The 18,048-nt window shown below is 48.6% G+C and overlaps 1 protein-coding gene across 1 annotated transcript in view; it reads right to left on the bottom strand.

Moving 5' to 3' along the window:
* Nucleotides 1–512: 512 nt before the first annotated feature.
* Ccdc180 (coiled-coil domain containing 180) overlaps nt 513–18,048 on the bottom strand; it is a 59,984-nt gene continuing 42,448 nt past the window's right edge. The window contains exons 26-36 of the mRNA XM_051161571.1: nt 17,866–17,918; nt 17,671–17,749; nt 15,996–16,073; nt 11,517–11,583; nt 10,690–10,831; nt 6,478–6,638; nt 5,672–5,809; nt 4,623–4,734; nt 2,597–2,702; nt 1,834–1,969; nt 513–682 (exon numbers count right to left, since the gene is read on the bottom strand). Coding sequence (XP_051017528.1) covers nt 527–682; nt 1,834–1,969; nt 2,597–2,702; nt 4,623–4,734; nt 5,672–5,809; nt 6,478–6,638; nt 10,690–10,831; nt 11,517–11,583; nt 15,996–16,073; nt 17,671–17,749; nt 17,866–17,918 — 1,228 coding nt within the window. The 3' untranslated portion in view covers nt 513–526. The remainder of the gene's footprint in view (nt 683–1,833; nt 1,970–2,596; nt 2,703–4,622; nt 4,735–5,671; nt 5,810–6,477; nt 6,639–10,689; nt 10,832–11,516; nt 11,584–15,995; nt 16,074–17,670; nt 17,750–17,865; nt 17,919–18,048) is intronic.

The raw sequence follows: 18,048 nt of genomic DNA, 5'->3' as shown, positions 1-18,048 counted from the left end.
TGTGTGTGTGTGTGTGTGTGTGTGTGTGTGTATGCCCACAAAAGTCAGAAGGAGGCACCGGAGCCTCTGAAGCTGGAGTTACAGGTGATTGTAAGCTAGAGGTGTGACTGCTGGGAGGCCAACCCGGGTCCCCTGGAAGAGCAGCAGCTGCTCCTAACCACTGAGTCATCTCTCTGGCCCCAGGAGCTAGCTTTCTCATGGTGGTGCTCCCCCACAATGAGGACCAGGCAGGCCCCTGACACCTCCTGGCCCGGCTGCCAGATACTGTCGCAGCCCATCTCCACCCAGAGAGTGAAAAGAAGCACTGAGTGCACGTCTGGATGCTATCTCCTTTGAACTCTCAGTATCTATGTTAAGTGTTTGGATCCTGGTACCTGGTACCAACCAGCCTGGCTCACTCACTGTGCCCCCCACCACCACCTTCTGCACCTGTCTTCTTTCCCAAAAGTGCTCTCATCTCTGATGAAACTGCAGTGCTTGGGATGTGGAGCTAGAGACAGACGGGCAGGGGAGAGAAATAAAGGCTTTATTTTGGGTGCAGAGCAGGGTGGGTCAGGTACAGGGCCTGGATGGTGTCAAGGGAGCGCCTCCAGCTGTCCTTCCAGTGCTGTGCCTCCAGCTCCAGGGTCCGGGTGTGAGCCTGGATGGTCTTTAGTTCTTTTTCCAACAGTGCCAAGTATTTCTGAAGCGAAGCAAGAAGAAGGCCCATAGGCGTCCCTACCCTCACTGGCTTGGGGGCTCTGAGCTCTGCGGCCCACAGCAAGCAAGCAGCTCCTGGCCCTCAAGAACCAACACTAGTGCTCCAAGCCATTCCTCAGGAATTCACCCCACAAGTTCACACACACGCGAACTTATTCTCCCACTTTACAGATGGGAAGGCTGAGACCCATGGTCACCCAAGCTCAAGAGAAGCTGAGCAGGAACTGAGACCCATGTGTCTCTGGTTCTGGGACCTGAGCACTCCTGACCACTATATGCTGTGGTGGAGCATCCATGGAGGGTCCTCCCTTCTTCAGAAGGCTGAGCCCTGGGTCTCTACCCCTCACTGAATTCAGCAGGCAGAGTCTTGTCCTCTGCCTGGGACCTGGAGTAGCAGCCAGGAATACACCAGCACTGGGCACTTTGGGCACTCCCCAGGACTAGTGGATATGTGGAGAAGACTAGGCTTCTCTGTGGACACCAGGACTAAGGATCTGTATGTCTCCAGAGCTAAGAGATACTTTAGGTGGCTTTTTGGTGATACCCAATCAGGTTAGTCCCACGGTCTATATACCAGTGGAGATTGAATGCTGGCTCTGCCGATCGGGAGTGGTATGGAAAGGCAAGTGTTTTCAGGTATGGTTGCCCTTGCCAGGGAAATGGGAAAGATTCTACATCCTTCAGCAGCTGCAGGGAGGAGGCAGCAAGAGGCCTCATGTGGAGAACAACAGAGGCTACTTAGCACCTGGAGGCTGTGGATGTTCCTGCCATTACACCCCAATGCACCCCTGCAGCTGTGGGCACTGATGCGTCTGTCTGCCTCATGCCTGACTCTACTGTCCCCCTGCAAAAACTTTTCTCTGTGGCCACTGGGTGAGGTATCTTTCATCTGGGTATAGCACAGGAATCACACCTTAGCCACCACTTTGCTCTTGGAGATAGACACGGCCCTTGGCAAGTATCCTTGTGCCTATAGAGAATTGAGACCAGCAGCTCTGGGGCACACTGGCATGTGCTGTTTTCCCATGGACCAGATGTTGAGGTACCCACTGGAGTGTAGCACCTTGCTTCCCGGGATAGACAATCTGAATTGTCTTGTTCCCCTCTGGCATGCATCACCTGACCCTGACTCACCAGGTAAACAGCATCCCGGGCTTCAATGGCGGCCAAGTGGCCCAGGGTGGTCTTATAGGTGGTTATTGATGCTGTCTTCCGAGTCAGTATCCTATTTTTAATGGTGAATTCGGTGGGCTTGATTCCTGGCCACTTCCTGTAGACAAAGGTGCTTGGTGTCATCGTTGGTCAGCCACCCAGTGCACAGCTTGAAAACTCAGCCATAAGCCCCGACACCGCCTACTCCCCTGAGCTTTTCCTGTTTAGTTCTTTATGTCTGTTTCCTATTTCTGTGATAACAAAACAGTGCATATGGTCATGGGGCCTGTGGTATGAGAAAGGGGAAAGCCACACCTAAGTTTCTTCCCTTGTCTGGGCCTTGGTTTTTCTCATCAGGCAGCAGCCATGAGCTCCTGGACCAATTTTCTCTATTATGCCATAAGAACTTCTGCAGGGAATACACTTGGGCTGAATCACAGCCTACAGACCCCGGGGACAGGTACTTTGGCAACTGTCATTACACAGGACAGACAGCTGGAGTGGTTCAGTGTTAGCGGCAGTGTACCTCCCCTGGGGACAGGTGTCTCTTTCTTTGTAGACCCCTGTGGCTGTCTGTTCTCGTGGGAGCCAGTAGCTGTGGTGTTCTCAATATGTGCTTGGTGACCTCACCTAGCTTTCTCTTCAAACAGCCTTGTTCATTTCAGAGAAGAAAAGTGGACACACCCTGCCCCACCCGCAGTGGACACAACCATTCACATTGCCCCTTGCTTCCCTGGACCCTCACCTGCTCCCACGCTCAATCAGGGGTTTCTCGGTCTCTTCATCCAGAGAGAGCCTGGCCAGCTTCCTTCGTATAAGGAGTGACACTTTCTGTTTAGGGGGCTCCATCCCTGACAGGAAAGAGGTGTGTTATTGACTGTGACCTCACAGACAGCTTGAGACACAGGGACGTGGCACCCACCATGGTCACATTTAGAGACAAGAGGCCTCACCCTGGAAAGAACAGTCAAGGCTGCTAACCAGATGCCTAGCCTGGGGATCCAACTTTTACATGCTTTCCTAGTGAGGGGAGCAGGGCTCTGAATACAGCCTGTAGGCTCTTTGAGAGAGCAGTGAGCAACAGACTGGCCTCCCACACTGAAACAGAGAAGTGTGCCTATGACTCCAGCTTCCGGGAGGCTGAGGCAGGAGGATCCCATGGACTAAGGTGCACATCAAGAGTACCTTAAGCCACAGAAAGCTCCAGGTGGGCTCTTAATGTGGAGCTGGAGCTCCTGCCATAGTACATCCGCATTCCTCCCCATAGTGAGGGCCCAGTCCCTTTTGCTGTCATTGCCTTGGGAACTGCTGCTCTTGGGAAACACGTGTGGGTTTTGTCTGCCTTTTTTTTTTTTTTTTTTTTTTTTTTTTTGGTTTTTCGAGACAGGGTCTCCCTGTGTTAGCCTTGGCTGTCCTGGACTCACTTTATAGACCAGGCTGGCCTCGAACTCACAATGATCCGCCTGCCTCTGCCTCCTGAGTGCTGGGATTAAAGGTGTGCGCCACCACGCCTCGCTATTCGGTGTTTGTCTGCTTTTAAGACTGACCTGTGAGAGTATCCTGCACCCCAGGGATAGCTGGCCTTTTTCTGACTCATAGGCTGTGAGGAGGAACATGCTTTGGAATTGTTCCCCCCCCCCATACCGCCCCCGCCCTACCCCCAGTCCCATCCCCCATTTTAATTTTGGCTCAGAGAAGTACCACCATTTCCTTTATGGCCTCTGATTTTTATTCTATACTCAGAATAGGTACCCCAACCCCAAGAATATGAGGATGTTTTCTGTTGGGGCTCTATTTTTATATTTACTCGTTGATTTGGCTGGCATTTACTCTTTCAGTCAAAACATTGTGGGTTGTTTTTGTTTTTGTTTTTGTTTTTTAATGAAAATAAGTAAAATTCAATTCAGTCCACTCACGGTATACATTGAATTAGTAAATTATCATGTTTTTTTGCACTCACTAAAAAGTTGGCCACAGTTGGAAACAGGCTGCTCAGCCCCTGTTTCAAACCCAAGCATGTTTGTCTCAAAGTGTCCTCCAAGGCCACTTATCTGGGCTTAGGTTTCCCTCCACCCCAGACTCTGTGACATGGAGAGAAGAAAAAAGGAAAACAGCCCAAGAGTGATACACTCAAGAACAGCTGGAGTACCCGCTACTCCCAACAGAGAGGGAAGCACTGTCTGCCCTGCTGTACAAAATCATCTGTGGTGAGAAAGAGAATCCAGGGAATCCCATCCATAGGGGAAAAGCCTCACTTCAGGACCTGGAAGAGAGATTTGGGGGTTCGTTGGATCTCTCTGTTCCTTTCCTAAAATGTGACCATGCAGAATAAATTTCTGTTTTCTGCTTTCCACTGAGTTTGGCTCATTCAGTAGGCTTATTGAGGACGGGAGGCCAGATCTGACTTGGGGAACAGATTGTGACCTCCAAGTTTGATAACAGAAGCCTCCGCTAAGGGGACACCCTACTCTGTGCAGAATTATCCATCAGTAGGTCCAGATAGGTGCCTCCATGGGACGCCCCAACTGGATGTATTGAGCACTGTGATATGAGGCTTTGCTATTTGCCTATTGACCTATCTGCAACTTACTATTTACTTTGTTACTCTAGTTTGCTATACACTCAAAGCCACAGGGGTGGCTACTGTAGATCATTCAGTGAAAAAAAAAATGTTTTCACTCTGACTGAGGGACAGCAGAAACTCCTCAGGCCTAACCACTCCACACCTCATGAACTCCCAGGGCCACACAGGAGGCTGGTGTGCCACTTACGTGGTATCTGGATGTCGTCAATGGTGATTACGTCGTCCAACTGTATCAGGAACTTCTCCGTGAAGGAGGCCAAACTCACTATGAAGAAACGGCTATACTTTCTGGCGAATTGCTGGAAGTAACAGAGTGAAAAATGGACTTTATAGACAAGCTGTCCACCACCAGGCTGGCAGAAGGAGGGTAGAGTTGACTCCAGAGAGAGCCTCTTAGTGAGGCGACCCACACGTCCTGCTAACAGCTGCACTGCGCTCAGCTAGCACCTGGTCCTCAGAGTCCAGAGACCTCTCTCAACATCTGGTTTGGTTTGAGACTAAGAAAGGATGCAGAAGAGTTGGAGAAATAGCTCTGCGGGTAAAGGATCTGCTGGGAAAGCATGAGTATCTGAGTTCAATTCCCACACTCACAAGAATGCTGGGTGTAGTGCTGTGTGCTGTAATCCTAGCTCTGGGGAAACAGGGACAGGGGTTTCTGGGAGCTCTTTGGCCAACCAGCCTAGCCTACTTGGTGAGTTCCAGGCTCAGTGACAGACCATGTCTCCTAAAACAGGGTGAGTGTTCCTGAGGAACACCACCCTACACTGACCTCCGCCTTCTACATATACATGCATAGGTGTTCACACGTACCCCACCCCCACCACACACATGCACACACAATCCAGAAATGGCCAAGGCAGATACAAAGACAATTCACCAAATGGAAAATAAAAGCAGGTATGGGTCACGAAGAAAATGGTCATTACTGGTTTCGGTAAATAATTTAAGAATCAAAGTATGCCAGGCCCTTGCCTTTAGTCCCAGCACTCAGGAGGCACTCTGTGAGTTCAAGGCTGGCCTGGTCTACACGGCAAGTTCTAGGACAACCAGGACTACATAGAGAGAGACCCTGTCTCAAACAAACAAACAAACAAACAAGCAAAGTAATGTGAGCATCCCGTAATGACCACTTCACATACCATAAAAACCTACCACTTTTGTGTGTTCTCTGGTTCAGGTACCAAGCAGCAGGGCCAACTCTCAGCCCCTGGATGGAGGCTGAAAGGCAGCACTCACCTCCATCTTCTCCTGGCTCTCATGGATCATCTCATTCATCTCTTCCTGCCTTATTTCCTCCATGATGTGGAGCGACTCCATTTGCTGGGCATATGTGGGGTGGCCAAGGTTTGGATGGAGTTTCTGGAAGTTTTTATCCTTCAATCAAGCAAGTCAGAAAGGAGCAGAGATTTCAACCCAGACTTGAAATCGGGACCACTGTCTTATGTCCACTAAGGCCACGTCCAGAAAGATGTGTCCTGCACTCTGCGTGTAGGAAGAGGACTGAGAGGCAGTGAGGATGAGGAGGAGTGTGGCTGGTGCCAACTCTGAGGGTTGAGAGAAGGTGAGCTGGCCACTTTCTTCAGCATAATCTGGGCTTTTAGCTTAATAAAACCGGCCCCAGTCGTTTCCCACAGCACCAAGAACACTGTAGGAATGTCGTCAATCTCAGTGACCACGGCCCTCCCAAAGATTTCAAAGACAAGCCTAGAGTTTGGCGAGTGCCTTCTGCCAAGAAGTATTGGTGAGACTTGACACCCTATGAGCATATACAGGGGGAGGAGGTCCCCCTCACAGTCATAGGGGAAGGGGAGTAAGGGGAAAATGGGAGGGAGGGAGGAATGGGAGGATACAAGGGATGGGATAACAATTGAGATGTAATAGGAATAAATTAATAAAATAATTTTAAAAAGTAAGTATTGGCTCAGCTACTAACTCACCCATCTCCCTGTCCCCAGCAGCCCCCACACTTAGCTCCTCTCTGGTCTTGCTCATGACCAGCCCCCATCATCAGTTCCCTGCGCTGCTGGCCCCGCGTCCTTCACCTTCTTCGCCTCTAGCTGCTTCTGTTGCTGCTCAAACTGCTCCTGGATCTCCTTCATGGACAAGCAGAACTTGTTCCAGTGCTGCTCCTCATAGTTCTCTGTCACCAGCCAACACACCTGGGGCAACAGCTCCTCAAACCTCCTCACCTGAGCCCGTAACTCTGCAGGAATCAAGGGGGGGAGATCAGGGAGTGTGGCCGGAGGAGAGCCATAAGGTGCCGAGGCCGCGCCTCCAACAAAGGGGGAAGCGCTGGTCTCCAGGGTGAAGAGAGCCACTCCGTGCTCCATCTGCAGCCAGGCCAAGAAGAAAGAGATGATTGTTAAGCGAGTCCAGAGGGATCTTTCTTGGTTCGCTTAAAACGTGCTGTGTGTTTCGCCAGCTTGGGCACGGCCCTCGGTACGATCTCTTCAGGTACTGCCTCAACTTTGTCTCCCTCTCCTGAACCTCCAGACAGCCATGTGCTAAGATCTCCTCTTCCATTCCTAGCTCTTTACCTCTCCTGTTCTCATCCCCTTGTCCTGCTGGATATTGCCTCCGTAGCTGCCTCTGGTTCACCAGCTCCAGTCAGCTGGGCATCACCTCGCTGAACACGCACCTGTTCATCGTCTTGAATCACCAGCTCTTGGTGTTTCCTTTTTAGAAGTTCTCTTTTATTCTCCTTGGTACCTAGTCTAGTGTTTTACTCCTTGTGTTTCCAGTTTCCTCTCATTCAGCTATGCGCACATCCTTTTTTAATTTTGTGCCTATTATCCTCCTCTTTCCCTTCTTCCTCCCCTTCCCTCCCCTCCTCCCCTCCTCCCCTCCCCTCCTCCCCTCCTCTCCTTCCCTCTCCTCTTCCCCTCTCCTCTTCCCTTTCATCCCCTTTCACCTCTTTTTTTTTTTTTTAATCTTCCCCTCATTCTTCCCCTGGTCTTACCATGTAGCTTTAACTTTAAAACCCTGCCTCCTCAGTGCTGGAATCGAAGGCATGTGCCACCACATACAGCTAGCTGCATACGGCATTCCTTCGTGTCTGGAATCTTTGCTATTCTCTGTAGCTTGGCTTTTGCTACTTTGTGGGTTCTTCTTTTTCTTACCCTTTATCTACTCCCTTTTTCATCCCCCCCCATCACTAGACAGGAGAGAAAGAGAAAGAAGGAGAGAGAGAGAGAGCTCTGTGGATCTAATGTCTTTCTTCTTGTTTCTTCTTGGAGCATAATTACTAACAAACCGCAACCAACCCTCCTGAATGACCAACAACCACCGACCCCCCACCTCTCAGGACCCTAGCATTTATATACTCTTTGAAAAATTCTCAGAATTCCAAATATCACACAATCACAGAAACTCTCTGCAGCTGGCAGTACCATGCCTTTGCTGGAGCACAAGGCAAATCATTGTCAGCTGCTGTGAAGCATCCCCATACCCCACACCTGGGATAAAACAAAAACATATTCTTATAATATTCATGGTTTTTATTTTTTATTTTTGGTTTTTTGAGACAGGGTTTCTCTGTTACACAGAGAGTCCTGGCTGTCCTGGATTCTCTGTAGACTAGGCTGGCCTCGAACTCACAGAGATCCGCTTGCCTCTGCCTCCTGAGCGCTGGGATTAAAGGCGTGCACCACCACTCCTGGCTTATTCATGTTTTTTAAAGAAACCAAAACTCCAGAATTCTCATTCTAGGCTGTGGGAAGGATTGTAAGCTTTGTCACAGGTGAACACACTCTTGGCAGGCTTTGCCCTTGGACACACACCACGGATACTCCCTGCGATTAACCTTGAGATAGACTGTATGGAGCCATCCTGGGCCTAGAATTCAGAAAGTGGACCTGGGGACTCCACCTGGATTATTGTGTTTCTAATTGACCCTCAATGGGAGGAAGAGACCAGCCCTTGCACGTGAGAGACAGACAGGCAGAGAGGATGAGAGGGACAGCAGGTTCAGACCAAGCTCAAACACATGTGGATCGGGAAGAGAATCAACAAACAGGCCGGACCAGTGCACAGGCCAGAGACACTGAGGGACCCATCCTGTGGAACGGATACCGGAAGGTTCACTCTTGTTTCCCTTTAACCTTTTTTTCCTCTTGTGTAAGATAGTTGGGTTGTATAATAAAGTTTAATTGTTAAAAAACAAAGCCAACACTAGGCTTCTGACTCCAAGTGCTCTGCAATCGCAGTGAGTACTTAGGGAACTTTATCTGCGGGAGTTTGAGAGCTGAGGCAAAGGCAGGTTGTCTAGAGAGCATGTCTCAGTCAGTAGTGAGCGAATTCTGTGCACTGTCAGAGAATAGCAGCTTGAAGCCAGTGTATCTGCTTCACGTCTTTTTGGATGGTTCACATAAAACAGAATTTGTGTTTCAGTAAGTATGAATCGGGCTTAGAAACCACATCAGGGCTAAGCTGCTGCTCTGGATCCCCAGGGAAAACTTTATATTTTGTTTTCATCATCCATTACCAAGGTCTCCTCTACCTCCTTGTTTGCTTCTAGGTGGTGGTGCGGGGGTGGGGGTGGGGGGAAGCAGAGGGCTGGGCTGGGGGGGGGGGGACACAGGAGGGGAACAGGGGTAGGAGAGCTGTGCTGCACTGGCCTGAGGGAAGGGCCATCACCTCGCTTTTCAGGCAGAGCCCTGTGTGGCCCCAGCTTTACATGACATGGATCTCCTATTCTCAGTGCCCTGACTTTGAAGGAGGAGGCTCCAGGTCCCATGGACTCAGGGCAGCTGCCAGGGTCTCTGCTCCGTTTGTCATAGCTCCTATTCTCACTTAATTTTGGCCTTCTGTGAGTCTCATACTTTACAACCACTTTAAAAGATTTTATGCCCGCCAGCCAAGGACAATACGTGCAGTAAACATTGAACCCTTACCCAGATCTACCCAATAGACAGGACATTCTCCACAGTTGAGTAGAGAGTGGGGACTGACTTTCACACGAACTCTGGTGCCCCATATTTGACCATGTCCTTTAGATGGGGAGACCTAGCGGCACTCAGAGGAAGGATAGCAGGCTACCAAGAAGAGACTTGATACCCTATGAGCATATACAGGGGGAGGAAGTCTCCCTCAGTCACAGTCATAGGGGAGAGGAGTAAGGGGAAAATGGAAGGGAGGGAGGAATGGGAGGATACAAGGGATGGGATAACAATTGAGATGTAATAGGAATAAATTAATAAAATATATTTTTAAAAGATTTTATGCCTCAAGTACTGTTATGTGTCCTCAATAGGATACAGGGAGGGTCCTGGGCAGCTATGCTGAAGGGGACAGAAGTCTTCGACAGCAGACTTGGCAACTGCAACAGAGGAAACCCGTCTACAGTGCTTCCTAAGGCCACCTGGCCACAGGGCCTTTCCTTTGAGGGCAACCATAGGGAACGGGATTCCTCAGAGCTCCCTGAGAGACAGCGTGATTTCACGCATTCCACAATCATGGTGGGCTAGGGCTGGTCATTCCCTGTGAGGGATTAATCCTCAAAGAAGAGTTCTGTGGTGACCACTGTTACTTTCTCCAGCTTACAGATAGGACAAATGAGCCTCAGAGAGGTAGTCACCTTGCCAACGTCATGTGGCTGGGAGATGACAGGGCTGCGGTTTGGCTCCCCCAGGTCTGGCCACATCGTAATCCTCTGCCGCGCCCCGCCCCCCGCCCTCCTCCCAGCACACACACACACACACCTCCTCTGCTCCCTCTGAAGTCACAGAGCAGAGATCAATGAAGTGAGATAGATCTGCCCAGAGAAATATTATTCTGTTACTTTAAAAAAAGAGTACCATATAATCCTTAACATGCATAACCTCAGAAACATTCCATAAAAACTAGAGACAGTCCTAAGGGGCCATGTGAATCCACGGCCATGAAAGGCTAGAGGGGGAAATTCTAGACAGACAATGGACGCCAGCTGCTTGGGCTGACAGGTTGATGAGGGCTAACACTGACAGTGATGACAGTTACGCAGCTCCGGAAAGGAACTAAAAGCCGTTGAGTGTGTACACTCCATGGGTGAAGAGAGAAAAAAAAAAACCAAACAATAAACCTTTACCTTTTTTTTTTTAAACCAAACTAAACTTAACAGTTGCTTTCTCCTAACTCCCAAGAGGTTGGCTTTTCACAGTAATGTTCCTCTGTCTCCACAGTGAATCAAAGGGAAGGAGGATTGAGGTCCTCCCTGGCTCGCTGCCATACCTGCTCCACTGCTCCCTCTGCTGGCAGCCAAGACAAATTGCACTTACCCAGGAGGCAGGAGTTGTGGTACTCATTGGCCTGATTCTGATAATCTAGGATCTTCTTGCCGATGTGCTCAGCGCACTGGTCAAAGCTCTCATACATACATTCAGGCCTGGTGACTTGGTGCTTCTCTTTGCGGTAAAAATCCTGCCAGGGAGAGGTGACCATGTTTGGCCCCACTGGCCCATACTGACCACACCTCTGAGCCTTTACATATACTCCCCTCTGGCCTTGAGGCCGTCCATCTCTGCATCCCAGGCCCACCAAGTATGGCTGCAAAAAGACCATTTTGAATTCTTGGAAAAGTGAGTGGCAAATCCCTATTTAGCCCTAGGGACCCAAGTCCGTAGCATCTCAAACTGGAACAAGGCTGCATGTTTGCCAGAAAGCTACAGGATGTGGACCCCAAAGGTGGTGGATAAGCTGGAGCATTGCCTGGCAGAGCTCAGCCTGTGGAGGGCAGGCAGGAGGCCTGAGTAGGTTCTGAGACATTCCAGAGCAAGACAGCATGCGTGCTGCTCCCAAGCGGGGAGCACAGGGGCTCCCTGTGTCCCACTATGTCTTGAGTTGCTGGGGCCCTTGGGGACAGAGGTTGGGTTTGTTTCTCTTGGCACACTCATCCACTGACCCACAAACTGATTAATAAATACATGCCGGATGAATGAGGTTCAGTGTCTAGGAGGGCAACAAAACAAAAAACAAAACAGACAATGGCTGCAAGGTCCTGAGGTGGGAAGAAGCTAGAGGGGCCAACTCAATGGACTGCAGGAGGCAGAGGGGGCTGACGGGGCTGACAGGGTAGGCAACAGCCTGCAGGCAGCGGCTCTCTCACCTCCACTACAAACAGCAGGTGCTCATTGCTCTCCCAGAGGAGACTCAGGATGATGCCTTTAAAGTCCCTGCAAAAGCAACAAGGCAGCTGTGTAAGTCACCCCTTCCAGGTGCACCAAGGCAGACAGAACCAAGGGAGGGTTCTAGCAAAGTACTCAACACTGCCTCAGCACCTCGCCCTTTAAACATCCCAACAAACAAACAAACAACAAAACCAGTAGTCAGTTGTTCCTTTTCTTTCTCCGATCCTAGCTCCAGGCTGAGTCTCAGTTGCCTGATTCTGACACTCTCTGCCCCTCTGAAGCACCCTAATTGCTGGTTTAGGGATTGATTGGTTAGACTGACTCTCTGTCTCTCCCAGCATGCTATAAAGTCTACCAGATAGGGAAAACACTGGTGGGGTGATGTTTGGAAAGTATTTTTTCCTTCCATGTTTAATTAGATTTTTTAAGACTTGTTTTTATTTCTATTACTTAAAATGTGTGTATTTATATGTGGATCCATGTGTGGGTTTGTGCAATTGAGTACCGTGCCTGTGGGGTCCAGAAGAAGGTGTCAGATCTCCTGTGGCTAGAGTTTCAGGCAGTTGTGAGTTGGTAGGGAATTTTCTGAATTAGTGATTGATGGGGAAGGGTACAGCCCATTGTGGGTGGGGCCATTCTTGGACTGGTGGCTCTGGGTTCTATATGAAAATAGACTGAGCAAGCCATGGGGAGCAAGCCAGTAAGCAGCACTCCTCCATGGCCTCTGCATCAGCTCCTGCCTCCAGGTTCCTGCTCTGTTTTGAGTTCCTGCCCTCGCTGCTTTTGATGAGTGAATAAACCCTTTCTTCTCCAAGCTGATTTTGGTCATGGAGTTTCATCACAGCAACTGTAATGCTGACAAAGACAGGCACCTCCCCTGCTCACTCTTAAGTAGCCACTAGGCCCATCAGTCACAGACCAGGGATTTAAAAGTTAATTTCTAATGACTGGTGGATACTCCTGTTCCTTTGGACTCACCTGTTTTAAAGCAAAAGTGAGATGAAGAAACAATGTTTCAGATTGCGTGGAGTCAAGAGACACTTAATATTTCACAATGACTGAAATGTCTCAGAGACTGCTGCCCTTCTGCAGTACTGATTGCCAGATCCTAAAATCTATGTACATGGGTCAGTGGTCTCTCATTTCAAAACTTACTGATTATACTTTTAAAAGATGCAAATGTGTTGAGACAAGGGGGAAATTACCACCAACATTTTAGTGCATTCCCTCCAGCTCATTTTACTTAAAGTCATACACAATTAGCTTTACATGGATTTCACATAGTCTCTGTTCATTTATCAGACTCTTAGTGCCCCTGTATTGGGATATGGTCTTAAATGGCTGTGGAACATCATTAAATAGAAACATACTACAGTTTACAATCCTTTGATTTTTTTTGGAATTTTGGAGGTTTTTTTTTTTTTCTCTATTTTTAGTTGGTATGAAAAGTATTAAATGGATGACCAGGGGATATAGCTGAGCTACAGAATGCTTACTTAGCCCTGGGGTTGTTGAATTTTCAGAAAATCAGTAATAAGGTATTGCATGGGATTTATTTTTTCTTTTTTTGCACATTTGGCAACTCATTTTGCCAGTCTAACAGAATTTTACCCTTAGGAGACATCCCTGCTTGAGAGTGACAGGATGGTCCACCAATCTACTTCCTTCAATAACTTTCACATATTTCTTAGAGGCTGATTAAAGGAACCCCCCCCCCAACATTCTAGTTTCCCAGGGGAATTCCCACAGGAGACCTGTCTGGTTGTGGATAAGTAGAACTCCAACAGAGCCACAAACAACAAAACAACTGGCAAGGGCAACCTCGAGTGACTTCCAGAGAGATGATCCCACTCATCCTGGACCCAAGTTTTTGGATGGACCCTAAAAACAGTGGCATCTAGGTCACACTCTGTTGGGAGCTGGCTCTGGATCTCCTGTAGCATCACATGGCCTTGGATTCAATGGTATGTGTCCTTACTCCTCACTCATGGCCATCCACCAATGCTTTGCTCTAAGTGGTCCTACCACAGTGATTGAATCTGACCCGAGGGTGTGAACCCCTTCTCCAGTTGATCGAGGGTGTGAATACTCAATGCAGAGAAGGTATTTGTCCTTGTGGCCAAATATGCACTCTTCTGGGCCCTCCTCAGCTTAGAGCACCAGAGAGGTGTTACAGCGTTCAGGTGCAGCCCCTTACTGGTCCCTGCTGAAAGTATGAATTTCTGTCTCCCATACGTAGGGCTCCTACTTGCTGCATAACAGAGTAGTTCCAAGCAGCTGGTTATACAACAAAAGCTGCATGGAATATCTTTGTTCAGGGAGTTTTTCCTCTGCCAGGGAGGATGAGCTCTTTGGGAGAAGGGTATAAAAACTTGCAATGTGGCTTTCTTTGATGGCTTGCTCCCATTTGCCTCTGCCGATGGCTCTCTGGACTTTCTAGAAGGAGGGTTGTGGATGACCCCCATCCTCAGGGCAGGGCATCTGCTTTCCCTCACCAAGCTGGCTGTTTCCTTACAGTCCGGGATTAGTTAGTCAGTGCCAGGAGAAATGCTGAATGGGGTTGTTCCCTGCTCATTTGGTAGTATCCTAGTGAGTCTGAATATTTCCTTTGTGTGTTTATTTCTAACACTGTTTCTTATTTTTGGTATGATTTTTTTTTAAACTCAAAAATAATTTTATTAGAGTTTAAGAGAAAAACATAGTACAGGTTGGGTGAAAATCCTGGCAACCACCAATAAGATAAAGAGAAAAAAAATCATGCTATTAAGTCAGGCACAGAACAGAAATAGCTGGCTGGGGCAGAAGAGATGGGCTTAGTGGTAAAGAGCACTTGCTCTTCCAGAGGACCTGGGTTTGATTCCCAGCACCTACATGGTGGCTTACAACCACCTGTAACTTCAGTTGCAGGGGATCTAATGCCCCCTTCTGGCCTTGACAGGTACCTGCACACACATAGTGCAGACATACACCCAGGCAAACACACACACACACACACATAAAATAAAAACAAACAAAGTTCATGTGCTGGAAACTCAGTCCCCAAGGCAACACTGTTGAGAGGCAAACAGGCTGTGGAGGCCCTGCCCTCAGCGGATGTGGGTTAGTTATCACAGCAATGAGGTCCTGATAAAAAGCCATCTTCCTTCCTGTCTTCCTCGCCCTCTTTCTCTGCCCTCCTGTACTCTCTTGTTCTTCTAATTCTCAAATGGGATAATGCATCCTTCTTTTTTTCAGAGGCAGGGTCTTGCTGTGTAGCCTGAGCTGGCCTGAACTTGGGATCCTCATGCATCAGGCCCTGGGTTCCACGATTGTAGACAAGAACCAGCACACCTGGCTTGATGCTGGTAGTTCTGCCCCGAACTTCACAACCTTCATAACGCTAAGAAATAAATCTCAGATGTTTACAGTATGCAGCCTTAGACATCCGATTATAGTAGCAAAGTGAGACTAAGACAGGACTAGGGGGCATTGTGCTGTCAGAGAGTCAAATGCTGGAAGTCCATCTGTATGCTATTCTCCAACTGACAAAATTACAAGGAAAAATCAAGAAAACTTCTGATTTTCTCGATGTTGGGGTGCCGAAGGAAGGGAATGGTAAGAGGGAGATGATTGTCAGGGGAGGGTGGAACAGTTCTGTGTCTTGACTGAGGTTGTAGCTCACCTCTTTATGAAATTACAATGGCACAGAACTAGAGAGAATAGAGTCAGGATTCTGTGGCATAGGATGAAGGCACTTTAAGCTGCCAACCCAGGGTCTCTCCTGAGTTGCCCCGGCGGTTTAGACATCCATCCTCACATAGATTCTCAGCTCTACTTCCTGGGGTAAAGGGTCAGAAAAGAGCAGCTGTTTCAGGGGCCCCTGATTGAGAGTGGCACTCCGCCATGTTCTCTGACGGCTCTGATTCCTGCAACCCGAGATTCTGCTGGCTTGCTTGAGAAGAAGCTATACTAAATAAACTGGCTTTTGCTTTAATCACTAAAGTGCCGATAAAGGAAAAGAGGAATGCAGCAGGGATGGAAAAATGGTGACAGCAACAACCATGATAAACAACCAAAGACCCCGAACCTCAAAAGTGACTTGGCACCATGCAATGCTGAGCTTGGAAATGTGAATTTTTTTGGTGAACATGTCTCTTAACAAACACATATATTTAGGCTAAGACAAACTGGCCTTGCTGTGTAAGTTTACTCTTCCTATTTCTCCACTGTTCTCACAGAAGGAAAGGGTTCCATGGAAGGAAAGGGTTCCACAGAGGAAAAAGGTTCCACAGAAAGAAAGGTTCCTCAAAGGGAAGTTTCCACAGAAAGAAAGAGTTTCACGGGAGGAAAAGACTCTCAGAGAAAGAAAGGGTTCTGTAGAGAGAAAGGGTTCCACAGGAGGAAAGGGTTCTCACTGAGAGGAAAGGCTCCACAGGGGAAAGAGTTCCACAGTGAGAAAACAATGTGCCATGACTTACTCAGACTGAGGAGGAGGCCTTTCCCCGATCACCTGGTACTTTCTGTCAACTCTGATGACCTTGGAGGGTCGTGTCATGCTGCAGGAGAGAAGAAGGTCAGAACTTTGTAATATGTGGTGAGTTCCGCACCCGTTGGACACTGCCTGGGATGCTTGAAAAGCTGAGCTGCCTGTGGAGCAGGGTGACTGGGCTTTAAGGCAGCTGTTCAGGATGCTTTCCCACTCTTCAGCTCCTCTCAAAACAACCTTAACTCTGGGTTTATTGCTAAGTCCCAGGCAAAGACACATAGAGGGCAAATGGTAGAGGTGGCCAGGTCCAGAAGTTTGCATCCTCCTTTTCCTGTTTGGAGACTAAAGGAAAGCCTTCAAGGTCAGTAGGTAATCATATGACACTTCTAGTTATATTTAAATTCATATACACAGCAAGTAATTTATATATGTGTGTATATATGTACATATATGTATATCTATCAGGAAATATAGAGATTTATTTGTATCTTTTCGGTTATACTAAAAAGTTAAGTACTAGCTTGAAAACAAATTGAGTTGGGCTTTTTTTTTTTTTAAGTTATCTGAGAGTACTAGTGACATAGACCCTACAGTTAGACCTCTGAGAGACTGAATGTGGAAACAAGCTGGCTGGGTCACGTGTTACAAAACAGAACTCTGACTAGCAACCTGTAGTGCTGTGCCCAGAGCACCCACCCCATGCCTGGGACAAACAGTTTGAAGCCAGCCTGCTGCAGGCTGGACCTATGAGCAGTCAGGCTGCGGTCTCATGATGGTCCAGGAATGAACAGATGGACTCCAAATAATCAGGCCTTGGTTACTGAATGTCAGCTTGCCTCGTTTTTTTTTTTTTTTTTTTTTTTTTTGTTGTTGTTGTTGTAATTTCCAATTAGGACCATGAATGATAATCTGCTTCCTTCCACGAGCTAGCTTCCAACTTGGGGTGCCGTCGCCTCTAACCAGGCACACCTGGGGCCACCCTGAGTTCCACCAGAGCCTTCTTACTCCCCTACCTGCCCTTGAGTTGGCTAAAAGCATCTGAGAGTAGCCTGCTCACTGCTGTCTGCAGCTCTGAATCAACGGCCTTTGATCTTTCTGTTTGGCTGTTTATCCTTTCTCTTCGCATGGCAGAGCCAGGGTTAAAGCAAAGTGGGGTCTCTTTCATTTCTCCCAGCCAGGGATTCAGCCATGTTATCCAGGCATTAGCGAAGAGCCAGCATTGGCTCAGCCATTGGACTTCTGTCATTCACTTTCCCTGAAGTATCCTGGTTAGAGCTGGTGGCCAGAGGCTTGTGTGTGATGGTCTCCCCCAGAGCTTAGGAGGTGACCACGGACTGGGTCACCTGCTCCTGTGCTCAGTCTGTCCCCCTTTCTGATGCTTTCCAGCTTGTGGGGATGTTGCAGGCCACAGACCTACCTGTCATCTCAGGGATGGCCACCCAGACATTTCTCCAAGTACAAACAGGCGGGAGCCATGATCTGTCCCTGAGGATGACCTCAGGCCTGAACAAAGCCACTGTTAGCAGGGCCCCCCTGCCTCCATCCCACACGGTCCCTGAGTGTGAAAACAAGCAGAACCCGAGCAAAAGACAGGCCATCTGGTCTTTGTCTTGGGAGGGCACAGGGGGTCTGGGAAGGGAAATTTTGAAGTGTCTTTGCACACTTACCTCCCTGCTGAGGTGGCACTGGAGCTTGCCAAGGCCTTCTTTGCAGATTTTTCTCTCCGGTACCGATGTTTCTTTAAGCCTTTGGGTGACAAGTGCCCAGTATAAGAGCAGAGGAGAGGAAGTGGTGATAGGCCGCAGCTGCTACCAATTTCCCTGCCACCACCTTCTCAGAGACCCACAGGCCTGTGCTTCTACCTGTTTGGGAGCGATCCTTATCACACTGGTATATCGATTTTGTGTGAGGAATTCTGAAACCAAAGGGAAGAGAGTGAACTTTTCAGTGGTGACCATGACGACAGGCCAGGCCAAGCCTTGGGTAATAAACTGCTGGTCCCCAATACCACATGAGTACGTCTCACTGTAAGCTCAGGAGTTTGG

Source organism: Acomys russatus, chromosome 2 (genome assembly GCF_903995435.1).
Source record: "Acomys russatus chromosome 2, mAcoRus1.1, whole genome shotgun sequence".
Lineage (NCBI taxonomy): Eukaryota > Metazoa > Chordata > Mammalia > Rodentia > Muridae > Acomys > Acomys russatus.
This window is presented reverse-complemented; position numbering and strand designations above follow the sequence as displayed.